Source organism: Erpetoichthys calabaricus, chromosome 17, assembly GCF_900747795.2.
Source record: "Erpetoichthys calabaricus chromosome 17, fErpCal1.3, whole genome shotgun sequence".
Taxonomy (NCBI): domain Eukaryota; kingdom Metazoa; phylum Chordata; class Cladistia; order Polypteriformes; family Polypteridae; genus Erpetoichthys; species Erpetoichthys calabaricus.
The window spans coordinates 82062517-82079181 of record NC_041410.2 but is presented as its reverse complement, the minus strand read 5'-3'; the positions used below and the strand labels follow the sequence as shown (position 1 = coordinate 82079181).

The 16665-nt window shown below is 35.7% G+C and overlaps 1 protein-coding gene across 1 annotated transcript in view; it reads right to left on the bottom strand.

Annotated features, from left to right (window-relative positions):
* Positions 1-16665, bottom strand: part of tyk2 (tyrosine kinase 2) — a 79411-nt gene that overhangs the window by 3840 nt on the left and 58906 nt on the right. Inside the window, exons 14-23 of the mRNA XM_028823027.2 lie at positions 14575-14702; positions 12987-13122; positions 9389-9540; positions 7209-7359; positions 6849-6943; positions 5849-6041; positions 5648-5766; positions 4700-4872; positions 3412-3529; positions 313-423 (exon numbers count right to left, since the gene is read on the bottom strand). Of these exons, the coding sequence (XP_028678860.1) occupies positions 313-423; positions 3412-3529; positions 4700-4872; positions 5648-5766; positions 5849-6041; positions 6849-6943; positions 7209-7359; positions 9389-9540; positions 12987-13122; positions 14575-14702 (1376 nt within the window). The remainder of the gene's footprint in view (positions 1-312; positions 424-3411; positions 3530-4699; positions 4873-5647; positions 5767-5848; positions 6042-6848; positions 6944-7208; positions 7360-9388; positions 9541-12986; positions 13123-14574; positions 14703-16665) is intronic.

Genomic DNA, 16665 nt, shown 5'->3' with positions numbered 1-16665 from the left:
AGCATAATGTGCAATAAGCTGATTTGAATGATTTATGGGATTATATTCTAAAAGTGCCCACTGTACAATCATATCATAAATGGACAGTTATACACATGGAGAAACTTTTAATGCTTTATCTTACATATACATTAAAAGTGACAACCTAAAATTGTCAGTTTTCATACCCGATTCTAATGTGAAAAACAGCTGAGGTTGATGAAATTAGAAAAGATATTGTACAAATTACTAGATAAAGACTGCTTACAACAATTATACCCAGTTCTTATAATAAGCAAAAAAAAAAAAACAGAGCATAAAGAACTTCTTTACCTCGAGCGGGCAGTCTTTAGGATAAGGCAAACGTCTTTTACTCTCCAGTAGTTCAATGAGTCGCAGTACTGTTAACTGGCCTTGTGTGTTGCCAATCATCTCTAGGTATTTCTGAAAAGACGGAAAGAACACTAATAATGATGAAACCATTTTTTCTCTTACTAGGCAGCATAGTAGGATTATGGTTAGCACAGCTGCTGCTTCACAAATCCCGAATCCTGGGGTTGAATCCCACACATATAAACAGTACATGGACAGTACCTATGTTCTCATGTCTAAATAGTTTTTCTTGTAGTATTTTTGTTTTCCATGCACAGTCCCAATTTACATTAATTGCCGAATATAAACTGACCCGTGGGTGAGTGTGCGAATGGGTCCTGTGATGGACAGTTGGCCTGTCTAGGGATGTGTCCTATCGGGATATGTCCTGGTCCTTCACAACCATGAAAGGTACTAAGAGGATTTGAGAATGTTATTATCCCTTTCATATTTAATCTGGTTTAATATATGCGTTGAGGTGTATTACACCTAGCAAGGTCTAAAATTTGTTTTCGCACCATTCTGCAATTTTATGCCTGTTGCTTCCCTGGCGTCAACCCCATGGTAATGAAAAGCATATAACAACTACCAAGGCAGAATGGACAAGAATATACATCACCCAATTACACAACAAAAATGACAAAATTGAATGCTTTTCACACCATCATCCAACTAATCGTTTGAGACAATATATGAGGGGTTATTATTTAAGAGAAAGAAGAAATTTGAGATGTAGTCTTCATTCTTAAAGGTGATGATTTCTGAGGTGACTCTTCTATGCACAGCAGCTCTTTACAGTAACTTTGCTATTCTGCCAATTATTATAAGGGTATTTCTGAACACCTCACTACAAAGCACAGAAGAAATCTCCATCACACTACCCAAATTAAATTATTATTTACTGAATAAAATTCAAATATTAAAAACAAAACTGAAAATGAAACAACGTATGAGTTTAGACAGATCTTCACCTGAATCCACAGAAAATTCCCTTCTAGGTCATGTAACTGCAGTTTAACAAAACAAGTACTTTTGCAATTTCATTCTATGTTCTTATCAGCAATGTGTTACAATAGTTAACAATTCATTTTCCCTGCACCTCCCAATAATGTCCCTGACACAGAAATAGCATATGTACAGTACAGTGATCCCTCGCTATATCACGCTTCGACTTTCGCGGCTTCACTCTATCGCGATTTTTACTCATACACGCTTACGTCACTACGCGTGTGCTTTCTGAGAACTTTTATCTAAGCCCCACGATGGCTCCTAAATGTGCTGCTTTTTCTAAGCCTTCCGACAATGAAACTAAGCGCCGGAGGAAGATGCTTACCATCCAGGAGAAGGTGAAATTCTTGGATATGATCCAAGATAGCAATACCCTACAAAAGCCTCCTCACGTATATGCACCAGCAACTGCCTATCAAGATGTTCATCAGCCGCGCACGCAGACACCCACTGCCTACTCCTAGTACTCCTTCAGCGGAAGAAGACAACGACGCACCTGCTGAAGATACTGCACCACCTTGTCACGCTTGGGTCACAGATTTGCACAGAGACACAAGAGGTTGTACAAAAAAAAGAACTTTATTCAAAGCACTGCAAACAAACATTTGTCTCTTTTCAAAAGTTTAAACGTGCTCCATGACAAGTCAGAGATGACAGTTCCGCCAGGAGCAGAGAATGTCTGAGAGAGACAGAAACAAAACAACCAATTCAAAAGCTGAGAGGCGCTGCATAATACTTTTAAGTAAGCGGAGTACCGCGTGAGAGGTTTATTGCGCGTTATAGCGCAAGTAAGAAGGGTAAGGAGCAATGTGAAGGTAGACTGTCAGCTGTTTCAGGGGTTTTCCCAGGGGCGTCTGTGTCCTCTGAGGGTGCGATCAGCGTTCCAGCTTACAACCTGAAGACTCTCCTACTGAGCTCGTGCCTTCATAGGTTAGTGGTTGTGTGTAAGAACTGTGTGTGTGTAATTAAATGTACAGTACAATAATAATAATATGATATTTGTAACGTCTGTCTTATTTTCTCTTATTTTGTCTAATATATTGGGTAATACGAGTGTAATGGTGACTAAAGGGTGTTATTTCATGTCTAGAGGGCTCTAATAATGTTAAAAAACGTATTTAGAAGGTCGTAAACAGGTTTTCTATACTCTAACTGCGAAAATATTCGATTTATAAATAAAGAATCCTACTTCGCAAAAATTCATTTATCGCGGTAGAGTCTGGAATGGATTAACCGTGATAAATGAGGGTTCACTGTATAACACTAGGGGTAAACGGCGTATTACATCCATTATCAGATTAGTGGAAATCTACAGCAGGGGTTCTCAACCTGTCTCTCTCTCTCTCTTTTTTCCCCTCATGAAAAGAAAACTAAATGATAGGCTTACACAAATTCAAGTTGTACTTGCTCACGTAGTATTTTGTTAAAAGTTCAGGTTTAAGGTCATTGTTTACGTTTAAACTATGTTTAAACTATGTTTTAAACTATTGTTGGCATGGAGCTAGACAGTTTGACATCCGTGGCAGAGCGACGGGCACTCAGCAGGCTCCTATCAATTATGGAAAATCCACTGCATCCACTAAACGGTGTCATCTCCAGACAGAGGAGCAGCTTCAGCGACAGACTGTTGTCACTGTCCTGCTCCACTGAGACTGAGAAAATCGTTCCTCCCCCAAACTATGCGATTCTTCAATTCCACTCGGGGGGGGGGGTAAACGTTAACATTATATAAAGTTATTGTCTGTTTTTTACCTGCATTATTATCAATCTTTAATTTAATATTGTTTTTTGTATCAGTAAGGTGCTGTTGGAGTATGTGAATTTCCCCTTGGGATTAATAAAGTTTCTATCTATCTATCTAATTTTGTGATTCAGTGTGTATTTACTTCATGATTTATGTATTAATTTTATAATTATGTTTTATATTAGATGTGATTAATCATAGTTAATAACATACATGTATGCAATTAGTTTTTTTAAATCGATTCCCCGCCTTAATATATAAATAAGACTTGTACATAATTAAAAAGGTGTTTTAAATATTTTACTTACCACTGGAGGACTAAGCCGGTGATCACAGTATGTGAGGAGCTCATACAATGTAACAGCAAAAGCCCAAACATCAGTTGCAAAAGAGAACTTGCTTTCTTTCATGCTCTCTATAGAATACCTTAAATTAAAACAATGGAAATTATGTGAAAAACACTCCCAAGTGCAAAAAACAATATTACAAAATCAAGCTAAATATTTCCTCCAAAGAGCTAATGATAAAATTTAAGATACACTGCTGGCAACTTTAACAAAATATTATTACAACTGACACAAGGACATTCATTAAATCCTTGGTGCAAAGCAACAGAATCAGATGCCATTTATACTTTAAAAGTGACACTGCAACCAAATTTTTGGATCTAAAAGCAATGCATATGTAAAAAAATACATACCCCACTCCTCCTTTTTGATTTAGTCTGGACCAGTTGAAAACTAGTTAAAACTTACTCTTTTTCATAAATCTTTAATTACTTGATTTATGACAAATGGGTTTGCAAAATGGATTTATGGATGGATAGATTTATAGATTTAAGACTATAGTGAGCTGAACTTTCATTCATCTCTCGGGTTTCTATTGCTAAGATCATCAATTATGATATGGTTTACATTGCTGTTTTACATAATACATTTTTTACCAAAGAAATGTTACTTCTTAAACTTAACTTAAACCTTACAATTCAATTCACAGCTGATAAATCATATTGTGCTTTTTTTTTTAAATTTTGTTTTAATATTGACACCTAAACATGCCAGAGGGGAAAATGAGATAGAATTCAAAACCATTAACTGGCAAACAAATTAAAAAAAACACTAACCACAAATATTTTAAATTCAAAAAATTGTAGAGAGCCTAAATTGTATTGGGCAAGGCAAACTGAAAACCCAAAGAAAAAAACATGGACATGAAATAATTTTGGTAGAAACACATATCCAGATCTAATTTACTCAAACCAAACTTCAATAAGAGTCAAAATCTAAAAGATTAAGGACTTTGGAACTTTTGTTGGAGGTTTACAAGATATTATCAGGAGTTCTATTCTTCTATATGATGCTTATAAGTGGGCAGGTATGGCCTATATTACTGGAAGCAGCTGGAATGAAAGCAGTTGGTATATAGCATTCTAATTTGTGTGACCCTTATATGAACCCATACTGCTTGTAAAGATACATGTTGGGATGCATTATTAGTATAAAATGACTTTTAGTTGTTAAAATTGTGCATTACACAATTGGAAGAGGGGTTACAGAACAAACCATATTCTTTTACTATAAAGTACACAACACCCACCAGAAAACAGGACTATCTCCCTCTTCATTGACTCTGTAATACTCTGCATTTTCAGGAATGTATTTGCTCAGTCCAAAATCTCCAATCTTCACTGTGTTCTCTGTTTCAAGAAGAACATTTCTTGCTGCAAGGTCTCGATGAATGTAACGCTTTGAATGAAGATATTCCATACCCTTTTAAAAAAAGTAAATATATAAAAGAATGTCTCCTTGATATTAATACCATGCAAGATATTTTATATATGTATACACACATACATACAGAGAGGGGGGGGGGTATGTGATACAGTTTGCATATTTATAGGCTAGAAACCCAAAAAGGGAAAGAATGAATCACGTATCTTATAATAGTCTTTTATTCCTGAGCTTTTGACACCTACCAGGTATCATCATCAGAGGAAGATGATTAGACATACAGGAATCAAAGGCAATATAGCTCATACTGTTGCTCCAAACAATGCTATTAAATAATCAGGAAAAAATGTGAATCTAATACTATCCAACAAATAAGCAAATGGTACCCCCCCCCCCCCCCACCCACCCAATGAACTTAGTTTAGGATAATCTCAAAACACATGACCTAGTGAGACACTGCAAACAGTTAGGGTCTAATCTTTGATACATTTGGACAATTATTTATCTGAAAAACTGTGTAACGCTATTCATCTGTAAACCTTATAACCGTAAGAAGAATTAGGAAATAGAAGGACACGTGATTTTCTTTCTTAACATAATTTTCCCAAAATTAAGGAAAAATAAGCAACAATGACCATGATCCATCTAGTTTATTAAAATGAAAATAAAAGCTAAAATAGGACATTAAGAAACTTCAGGCTATAAATGCTGAACAACGGGCATATGAAATTACTTATTAACACTAAACAAATTGGAAGCAAGAGGATTGTAACGTGCAAGATAAAAAATAAAACGGATGTATATTTCTACTTGCCTCAGAAATCTGCTCTGCAAACAATAGTATCTGTTTCAAACCTATATGGTGCTTAGGTAAGTAATCACGAAGGCTCCCAAGGGGAAGAAACTCCATGATTAGCTGAACCATCTGCCCCCCTGCAAAACCAAAAAAAGTAAGTGAGAAAATGATAACAACTAACTGAATATATTTACATTTTCTTCAAAACAGCCAACATACCAAATTCACTACAACAGCCTTTGTACTTTACAATATTTTTGTGGTAAAGTGCTCTTAGAATTTCAATTTCCCGTTTCCAGCACTCTTGAAGCTGACTGCTACTATCTTGCTTCAGAGACTTCACTGCTACTTGTTCACCAGTGCCATCATTGTTGGGGTCATAAACATAGAGTGACACTTTTCCAAAATGTCCCTGGAAGAGACAAAATCCATTACAATATTTGGCCCAGAACAATATAAATGTGGTTATAAAGTTCAGTGAAGCAGGCCAGCAGATTGAAACTTATTTAATTTTCATGTTTTTAAATTTTTCATCTTTTATCCTTGTACATATCTATGTATGGACAAGCTAGTGAATATCCCATGCATTAAGTTATACTCATTTATTAAAGGATAAGTTCAGTATATTTCAAAGGGTATGGGGCACAGAGGAAAAGTTTAAAAACTTACCAGATATGTCAATTTTTCAAGCCAAAATAGTTGTTGAGTTTTGATCCATGTTTCTGTCACATCTTTGTGACAACAAAAGTGATCTGGAAATAATGATTTTATTGCATATTTCTGGTACTATTTTTGTCATGGAAAGGATATGTTTTTTTTATTCACTTATTCAAATTAATTTTTAAAAAGCACTCAACTTTAGGACACAATTTCACATGGCAAATGCATATATACCATGTTTGTGAAGAAATAATTAACCTGAAAAGTACCAAACTTATCTTTTAACTTACTAGATATGCTACCCATCTAAGATGAGTTGAAATCTAAGTAATCAAATCAGACTTCAGCACTAAAGTTTGCCGTGCACCACACAAAGCATATGTTTCTGTTATATGCCATTTGGAAGTCGTGTTAATGTTTGTGATGTGCCATCTGTTGGAATGACAGAGACATACCAACCAGATGGACGGACAGATAGACAGACAGACAGACAGACAGAAGCGTATCCTCTTATTAAGGTGTAAACAGACATAAAATGGAGACACGGTAGTTTCCTCACCTCACCAAGGTCTCTCATCTTTTTAAGATATCGCTTAAGGAACACAGATGGGTCAGCATCGGGCTGGACACTACATTTTGAAGAAATATCTGGGTCTGCAACACAATATGTAGTTTAGTCTTATTATATATTGAAGGAGTTGTGTGTTTTTTTTATTTTTGTTTTCCTAACCTTGGGACCAACTATAGTAAAACATTTAAACACATTCTGTAATCATTTAAATTGAATGTATTACAGATCATTTTTATAATTCACCTGGGGTAAAAGTATCTGCTAATTAAATATATTTAAACAACAATATGCCCTATTTGACACAGCCAGATTAATTCATTGTTTAACATAAATTATTACTATATTTACTTTTCTGTTGCAACTCTGTAAGCTCTCGAAGGATGGTTCTGAAAGAAGGTCGCTCTGTGGGGTCATAGTTCAGACACTTGCTGATGAAGCTGGCCAACTCTTTTGAAGATGGTTCAGGCAGATGAGATTTTTTCTCATAAAACCGTTCTTTCTGGAAAAGGTAAAAGAAAATAAAAAAAAATAATAATTTAGCTATGATGAATTAACGTTTTTTTTAACTTGATACACTATTAATCCCAGAGAGAAAATTGTTTTTCCACATGTATTACTTAAAACTGAATGAGAAACGTTTTAGGAGAAACGCATGTTTGCAACCTATGACTATGATATAAAAAACAGAAAATGAGCCAACATAAAAGGTATTATATACCGACATCACAATCACTGGTTTAACAGCTATTTTGCCCAGATTATCCAGTTTCCCCAAAATCCTTTTCTTCCACTCATCACAGTCCTGGACATCTTTTAGGGCGAGACCCAGATTTTCATATCCTCCGGTACCACCTCCAACCACATTTTCTTTGGCCTCCCTCCAGGCCTCATCTCCTCCACCTCTGTCTTGGTGCATCCCTCTGACCAATCACTCCACATGCTCAAACCACTTTAGTCTGCTTCTCTTTAGCACAAAACACCTTCTCCTCAAGTTTTTCCCTTAAATTTGTACCTACCTCTATTTAACTCTAAAAGACTCCATACATCCTTTATATTCCCTTTTAAACAAAAGTGTCTAAATACTAGAGCATATCACTTCCCATAGACCTTTCATTAACTTTACCCTTCAATGTCAGAGAAACTCCTTTGAAAGGTCAGAATGACTGACAACTCTCTGAATTTCTTCCAAGGGCTATTATCACTATCCCACTCACCCTGTCACTAAGGTAGCAGAACGTTCCTACTTTCTCCAAAACAACTCCACTACTGATATCTAAATTTACATGCCACTAATTAACTATCAATGAAGTGATGTTTGATAAGCAACTTCTCCAAGGATTACATACACACTTTCCTCCATGTTATAATCAACTTTCTTCCTTCATAAATATGGTGTTGCAAACAACCATATCCATTGGCAATGTCCAGAATCCTCCCATTCTCAACATTCCTTTTACCAAAGCTAAAGACCTAATGGACTCCATCATAACCATCAGTACTTGAACCAACATGCCCATTCATGGCATGACCATTACAATTAACTTCCCCTGAGGGGATGAAGAGGTCACCTCTAAAAGTCAGCTTTCTCGTCATCACTTCTGCCAACCTGTGTACTATGAGACTATATTAATTAGAAATAAAACAAAAATCATCCTAACTAATACAATATGTTTATTCAATCTGTTCACCTCCCCCATTTTGTTTACCCGTTTTTCAGACACAAGCACACAAACTTTGGCATTGCCATTACATCTCCCCTGTCTGACAAATTGTAATCACTCAATGTTCCCAATAAGCCATTTTGAAAGTTTACCTTCACTCATCTCCTAAACAGAACATACATTTAATCTCCTTCTGTTTATTATTTTTGCACTACTTTGGACAATTTTCCCATCATACTCCCAGTATTCCAAGTCACAATCCTTAAATTGTCTCTTTCATATCTCTTACTATCTCCCTTGCCATCAAGCTGGCCTTCCTGCTGTCTATCTAGAGGCACTATAAATTCAGTTTCCCAGTGCTTACCCAAGCTTTACAACTATCCTCTCTGTATCTAATAATCAAGAGGTACTGCAGCAGAAATTTGTGATGCTGAAAGCCCTTCCTGATGGCAACATTTTTTTTTTTTTTTTGCAATACTTTCTGTAAAATGATACTTGTTTTCAATTCACTTGTTATTTAGAAGATGTATGTGAGTCAGTGGAAATTGTGCATATTTAAAGCACTATCCCCTGTATGAAAAAGTTAATACTAAAGCAAATGGGCAAGTTACATAAATTTTAAGAATGATATTTAAGATGAAATTAACATATACATGTTTTGTAAGACACATGTGTATTTCATTTTTGTGGACTGACAGGGATGGAAAGCAAAATTAACAATGAATATAGGAAAAGAAAGCAAGACTATATATGTGGCAGTCACTACTAAAGATAATGCAGTGTAGATGATAAGACACCATTGCTACCATTGTCTTGCTATACACATTTATTATTTTTTTTATTTTTAAGTAAGTATTAAGCCAATACCTCAGCCAGTGTACTCTCATTCATTGGAAGATCTCCATTGTAGCAAATTTCCAGCAGTGTTATACCGAAACTCCATTTATCAGCAGCAATACTCAAATTTTTGAAGTTTTGAATACATTCAGGTGCAATCCAGGGAATTCTTTCAATACATTCTTAACAAAGAGGGAATACAATAAATAAATAGTAAAGTAAGTATTTAAACACGATTAGTTTAAGTAATAGACTTGCTACATTTTCTGGCTAGAACATTTTTGTCTGAATATCTGATAAAAATCAAAAGATGACAAGGCAAGTTCTCATCAGCATACTGTTGGAATCTGCAAATAGTAAGTATAGGGAAAATTTCTCTGTTTTCATTAAAATTCAAACAAAAAAAATCCCTGTTAAATATACACCTCGGTTACAAATAAAAATGAAGAGAATTTAAATAAAATTTTCATGCTTATAATTCTGGATTAGCCAGTTGAACTAGACAATTTTATTAAATCAGGAAAGCAAAACTCAATTTGCATGAAAAAGAACATAATTTTCCTAAAGGGTTTTGCTACTGGTATAACAGCAATTGATACTTGTGTTCATGTGAAACAGATTTGTATTAATCAAATAAAGTTATAAGGATAACAGTGTTAAAGAAACTAAACAGCAAGAATAAACTGATCTAAACTTTAATTGAAACAATGTTTTGACATTTATTAAAAACTGTTATTAGTTTAAAAAATTAAAAATTTAATATTAGAAACAAACTAATCACTAAATTACTTGAATGACTATAACTGACTTTTTTTAAATTAAAAAAAGTTTTGCTTTTCTTATAAAAAGACATTATTATTGTCTAGTTTATTTAAAGAAACATTAAATACAGTCATATGAAAAAGTTTGGGAACCCCTCTTAATTCTTTGGATTTTTGTTTATCATTGGCTGAGCTTTCAAAGTAGCAACTTCCTTTTAATATATGACATGCCTTATGGAAACAGTAGTATTTCAGCAGTGACATTACTTTTATTGGATTAACAAAAAATATGCAATATGCATCATAACAAAATTAGACAGTTGCATAAATTTGGGCATCCCAACAGAGAGATTACATCAATACTTAGTTGAGCCTCCTTTTATAAATACAACAGCCGCTAGATGCTGTCCTCCTATAGCCTTTGATGAGTGTCTGGATTCTGGATGGAGGTATTTTTGTCCATTCTTCCATACAAAATCTCTCCAGTTCAGTTAAATTTGATGACTGCCGAGCATGGACAGCCTGCTTCAAATCATCCCATAGATTTTCGATGATATTCAAGTCAGAGGACTGTGACGGCCATTCCAGAACATTGTACTTCTCCCTCTGCATGAATGCTTTTGTAGATTTCGAACTGTATTTTGGGTCATTGTCTTGTTGGAATATCCAACCCCTGTGTAACTTCAACTTTGTGGCTGATGCTTGAACATTATCCTGAAAAATGTGTTGATATTGGGTTGAATTCATGCGACCCTCGACTTTAACATGGGCCCCAGTCCCTAAATAAGCCACATAGCCCCCTAGCATGATGGAACCACCACCAAATTTGACAGTAGGTAGCAGGTGTTTTTCTTGGAATGTGGTGTTCTTCTTCCACCATGCAAAGCATTTTTTATTATGACCAAATAACTCAATTTTTGTCTCATTTGGCTTGTCTAAATGAGCTTTGCATACAACAAGTGATTCTGTTTGTGGCATGAGTGCAGAAAGGGCTTCTTTCTCATCACCCTGCCATATAGATGTTCTTTATGCAAATTGCACTGAATTGTAGAATGATGTGCAGATACACCATCTGCAGCAAGATGTTCTTTCAGGTCTTTGGAGGTGATCTGTGGGTTGTCTGTAACCATTCTAACAATCCTGCACATATGCCGCTCCTGTATTTTTCTTGGCCTGCCAGACCTGCTGGGTTTAACAGCAACTGTGCCTGTGGCCTTCCATTTCTTGATTACATTCCTTACAGTTGAAACTGACAGTTTAAACGTCAGAGATAGATTTTTGTAGCCTTCCCCTAAACCATGATACTGAACAATCTTTGTTTTCAGATCTTTTGAGAATTGCTTTGAGGATCCCATGCTGTCACTCTTTACAGGAGAGTCAAAGGGAAGCACAACTTGCAATTGACCACCTTAAATACCTTTTCTCATGATTGGACACAACTGTCTATGAAGTTCAAGGCTTAACGAGCTAATCCAACCAATTTGGTGTTGCAAGTAATCAGTATTGTGCAGTTACATGCATTCAAATCAGCAAAATTACAAGGAGACCCAAATTTTTGCACATCCAGTTTTTCACATTTGATTTAATTTCATACAACTAAATGCTGCTTCACTAAAAATCTTTGTTCGGAAAACACCCCAGTACTCAGATGTTCCTAGGAAATGAAAGACATACCACTGTTATCTTTTTTTGTTGAAAGTAGAGTCAATTATTATGCAGGCTGAGAGGGGTTTTCAAACTTTTTCACATGACTGTACAAAAAATGCTATCCTTTGCAGCTGGATAAAGGACTTGGTGGTGGTGGGGAATTAGACCTACAGTATATTTGAAAATATTAAATAACAATCCCGGGCGGCACGGTGGCGCAGTGGGTAGCGCTGCGGCCTCGCAGTTGAGAGACCTGGGGACCCGGGTTCGCTTCCCGGGCCCTCCCTGCGTGGAGTTTGCATGTTCTCCCCGTGTCTACATGGGTTTCCTCCGGGCGCTCCGGTTTCCTCCCACAGTCCAAAGACATGCTGGTTAGGTGGATTGGCGATTCTAAATTGGCCCTAGTGTGTGCTTGGTGTGTGGGTGTGTTTGTGTGTGTCCTGCGGTGGGTTGGCACCCTGCCTGGGATTGGTTCCTGCCTTGTGCCCTGTGTTGGCTGGGATTGGCTCCAGCAGACCCCCGTGACCCTGTGTTCGGCTTCAGCGGGTTGGAAAATGGATGGATGGATGGATAAATAACAATCAAATCAAACTGTTTTCTACACAGCAAAGTTCTTGCTCTAAAGAATAACGATATGGCCTTTTTCTGCATCCAATGAACATTTACAAATGTATATGTACAACATAAAGAAGCACTTATACTATAGTTGAGTATGTATAGATGAAGTGAATTTAGACTAAAGCTTGCTTCACCCCATACTATTAATACAGCATTAAAAGAACTGAACTTAACTGATGAACACAAACCAAAAAAAAAAAAAAGGGCAACTGTCCAACGGAAAATTTAATGTCAAAAGTTCGAATTAATTGTGAAAAGCACTTAATAGCACACTTTCCTGCCACAAATCAGGAAACAGTGCTGACCAGGTTACCATCACATCAAGTCTATGCCACACTCAAATAAACATCTACTAATGACATTGTACAAAAGACAAAGACTCCTTAGTGTGAGGCTGAAACAGAAACATTATATACAGTATAATTAATGAAAAGTGCAAAGGCAGTAGATCTCAAAATGTCACTTGTACTATGATTAATAAATTAAATACAAAATGTAGACAAATGGCTTATAAATAATAAAATTATTCTAAAACCTGGTGTTATGTGACAAAACAGTTTCCTTCCTGTCACAAAAAAGTATACATTTTAAATGACATGTACCTTCTCTGGAAAGTGCTGTAAATCCTATGCCAGGATCACTTAATTTAATAAATGGAGAGCTATTCTCATCAAGTCCTTTTCTTGCAACAAGAATGTTTCTAGCACAGACATTGCCATGAACTAGTTTCTTGTTTTCCTGCACAAAGAAAATAAAATTCAAATGTAAACACAATTCTTTGAATAATCACTACAGTTTTGGAGTTTACTTAGGTAAAGTTTCAACAGTCAAAACAGCACACACTCATGTAAAACTGCTGCTTAATTTCTTCAAACAGGAAGTGGGTTACAACACTATACCACAGTAAACTGCAGACCCTTTCTAAATTCTAAATCTAAAACTGTTTGCCAATGAGATAATAAAAGTTCCAAAGCAAAAACATAGTACAGGAAGTGTTATAGCCAATCAGCAGTGTTTAAATTCTGCAAAGGTCAGTGCAGGAAACAATTAGAGCACATTTTAAAGTTCAGCATGTAGTTTGACATTTCTTTAGCATTTACAACACAACACAGGGACCTTATATAATAAAATACTTTATTCCAACAAGGTGTGAGCAGGGGATATTCATAAAATGTGAATCAGGCACCTAATGCCATCTCTCACAATTATGGTCTTGATTGAGAAATGTTTTGGATGGTCTAAATCAAGAGGGATCTGTGTGTATAATGCATACCTATAAGAACAGTCTGTCCATATCTCACACAAATACAAGAAAAAGTATCTTTGACCTAGTATTGATTTCCATCCATATTCTGAAAATGTCATATAAACTCCAGCTTTCTACTGCTGTCTAACATTATCTAGATTTTCACTTTAAAAAAAAAAACACTTGCAGAGTTCTGAGATGCCAGTTATATCTTTATCACAACCATTAGAATGCACATTTTCTACAGAATATCATGATAAAAGGTTTGAAAAATTAGTCACATTTCTTTAAGTAAAGTCTCTAACTTGCATGTAATTTAGTTTATTAACAAAATGTTACATTTGAGGCACAATTGTTTGAAGGATGCAAGTACAATGACAATATAAAAATCACTAAAGGTAATAGCTAACATATCCCTTAAGGGTGCAATTAACAGTCCGGATTTGAACCACTGGCTTTCTATGTACCTTGCAATAATTAATAGTAAATGGTACACACAAAAAAGTATTAAGAGTGGTTTATTGCAGGACTTCCATTCCTTACCTATCAAACAAGTACAAGGTTATTTTTAAAACATTCCCTCCATAGCCTCCAAAGTATGAAGATTAACAAACCAGCAGTGGAAACAAATGATAGGCAGAGGAAGGACGTCCATTTTAGATCACTGAATAATTAGGTCTTTTTTAAAATAATCTTTTTACTCTAAATAAATAGCCCAGTGCAAGGCACTGATTCCTAAAGTTGTGTCACTGAAGAAGTAATCCAAGGAGCTTTACTCTTCCTCAGTACTGCATACTGAAAACACTGTCATTATTGGCAATTTTTATGATAGTGCTGTACTAGATTGGTCTTACTGCTTTAAATTTAATCATTACACAGTAACATGTTTACATTGGGATCAAAGCTATATACAGTATGCTATCTAAACAAAAAATATTTATTACCAGGTAAGTCAGTGCACTAGCCAGTTGTTTTGCCACAGTAAACTTCCATTGTGGAGTCACATGTTCTTTTTCTTTTCTTAAGAAAACATCTAAAGGTCCAAATTCTACAAACTCTTCCACCATGATATCTGTTAAAGACAGAGAAAGACAGAGAAGACAGACAAAGTCACAATGTTATCTATTCATTTGTTATTTTTCCTAATCAAATAAAAATCAGTTTAGTAAGGCAACACATAATACAGGGTGGGCCATAAGTTTCCATACATATGGTTTTTAACATTTTATTTTTTATATTTCAGATACCCTAAAAAATGCGTTTGAATAAAGAGCAATGAATTGAAATCATACTGATGGCCGGGTCAGGAAGCAGTCACATGGTTGCAATCGAATTTAACAGAAAACATGGAATGAACATCACACACGAAACATAAATCATCTTAGAGAACGTATCACCAACTCCATTACAAGCGTAACTCCAGCTGTGCTAATACGTGTTCATCAGCAGTAGCGGACACGTATTGAAATGTGTTTTCAAAACAATGGCAGTCATGTAGAGCATATTATATAAATAAAAATGGATTTTCATAAAAAAATGTTTATTTTTCCTATGTATGGAAACTTATGGCCCACCCTGTAGAACACTCATCACTGAACTGCAATGTCATGAAAATACGTGAAAACTGAACTGGTAAATCAGGCCTGTATAAACTTTAAAATAGGGATTAGTCAGAAATATAACAATCACTCCCTAACACAAAGTGGACTAATACTGAATTATTCCTATTGAACTATACTGTAATTTAGGAACATGCTATGAAACACTTTTATAATTTATTTGTAATTTATTTTAAGTTCAAAGCAAAAAGTATGAATACTAACTATTAATATAATGAAGCACTAAACCTTTACTCACCTTACACCTACATTCCAACCACTGCTGATTTGAAAATTTTATAGCTACACGTATATCTGTTCGGTTTTAACTCAATGGTAGAAAAAAATGAAACACACAGCTTTTGTTTGTACAAAACCTGAATACATTTGTATCTAGCTCTGGTTTAGGCAGGAAATTAAAGTGATAATATTCCCAGTGCTGGTGTAAGGCCTGTCATATGACTGTGACCTTGGTGTGGTATAGAGCTTGTATACCTCAGTTGTCTAGAAAGGTGTGCTCCAAATAGGGTTACTTATGGCAAACTAGTCTAAGGCCGGGTTTATACTTCACAAAACACAACGCATGCTGCAGCAGACGCTCCTGCTACGCAAGCGTTTTACAGTTTATACTTGCGCACATACTTTACGTAAATCTGGATGTAAATCACTGTGTACATCACCAGGTGGCAGTGCGAGATATTATCACAGTGAGAACAGGTTCGGCTTTGCTGTGTTGTGAATTGCCTGGAACACCCATTAAATTCCAATGACACCTTGTCGCAATATCTCTGTAAAAAATGTTTAATGATTAAATCCATCAATCCAGGGATGCGCCCATTCCAGCTAGCATTGGGCATGAGGCAGAAACAATCCCTAAACAGGGCATCAGCTCATCGCAAGGTGAATACAACCACTCACATACACTAGCGTCATTTTAGTGTTACCAAATCTGCATATCTTTAGAAGGAAACCAGAGCACACTGTGGAAACCCAGCAGGAAAACATGTAAACTCCAAGCAGGGAATACCAGCGATGCAACTCCCTGCAAGACAGCAGTGCTACCGCTCCGCCACCGTGTCACCCCCATGTGTCTAATTATTAACAGTATTCATTATTTAAAACAAAATTAATGATTTTTCTGTAAAATGTAACATACATACTTTAATGCATTTCATCACGAAAGTGATATCAAGTATAAATCTAAGGATTCTAAATGTGCAGAGAGTTGGAATATCATACATTTAATGTGTTCTGTGTGGTGATCTATTGCCACTTGCCGCTGCTTTCAGGTCAGGAGGAAGTCCCAGAAGCTTGTAGTGATTAAAAACTAGGGTGACGTTTACGACGGTCTGCTTTAATGATAAAGTAAACTACGAGGTTAAAGTGGACATTTCGAGATTAAAGCTGAAATTTTCACTTTAATCACAAAATACACCT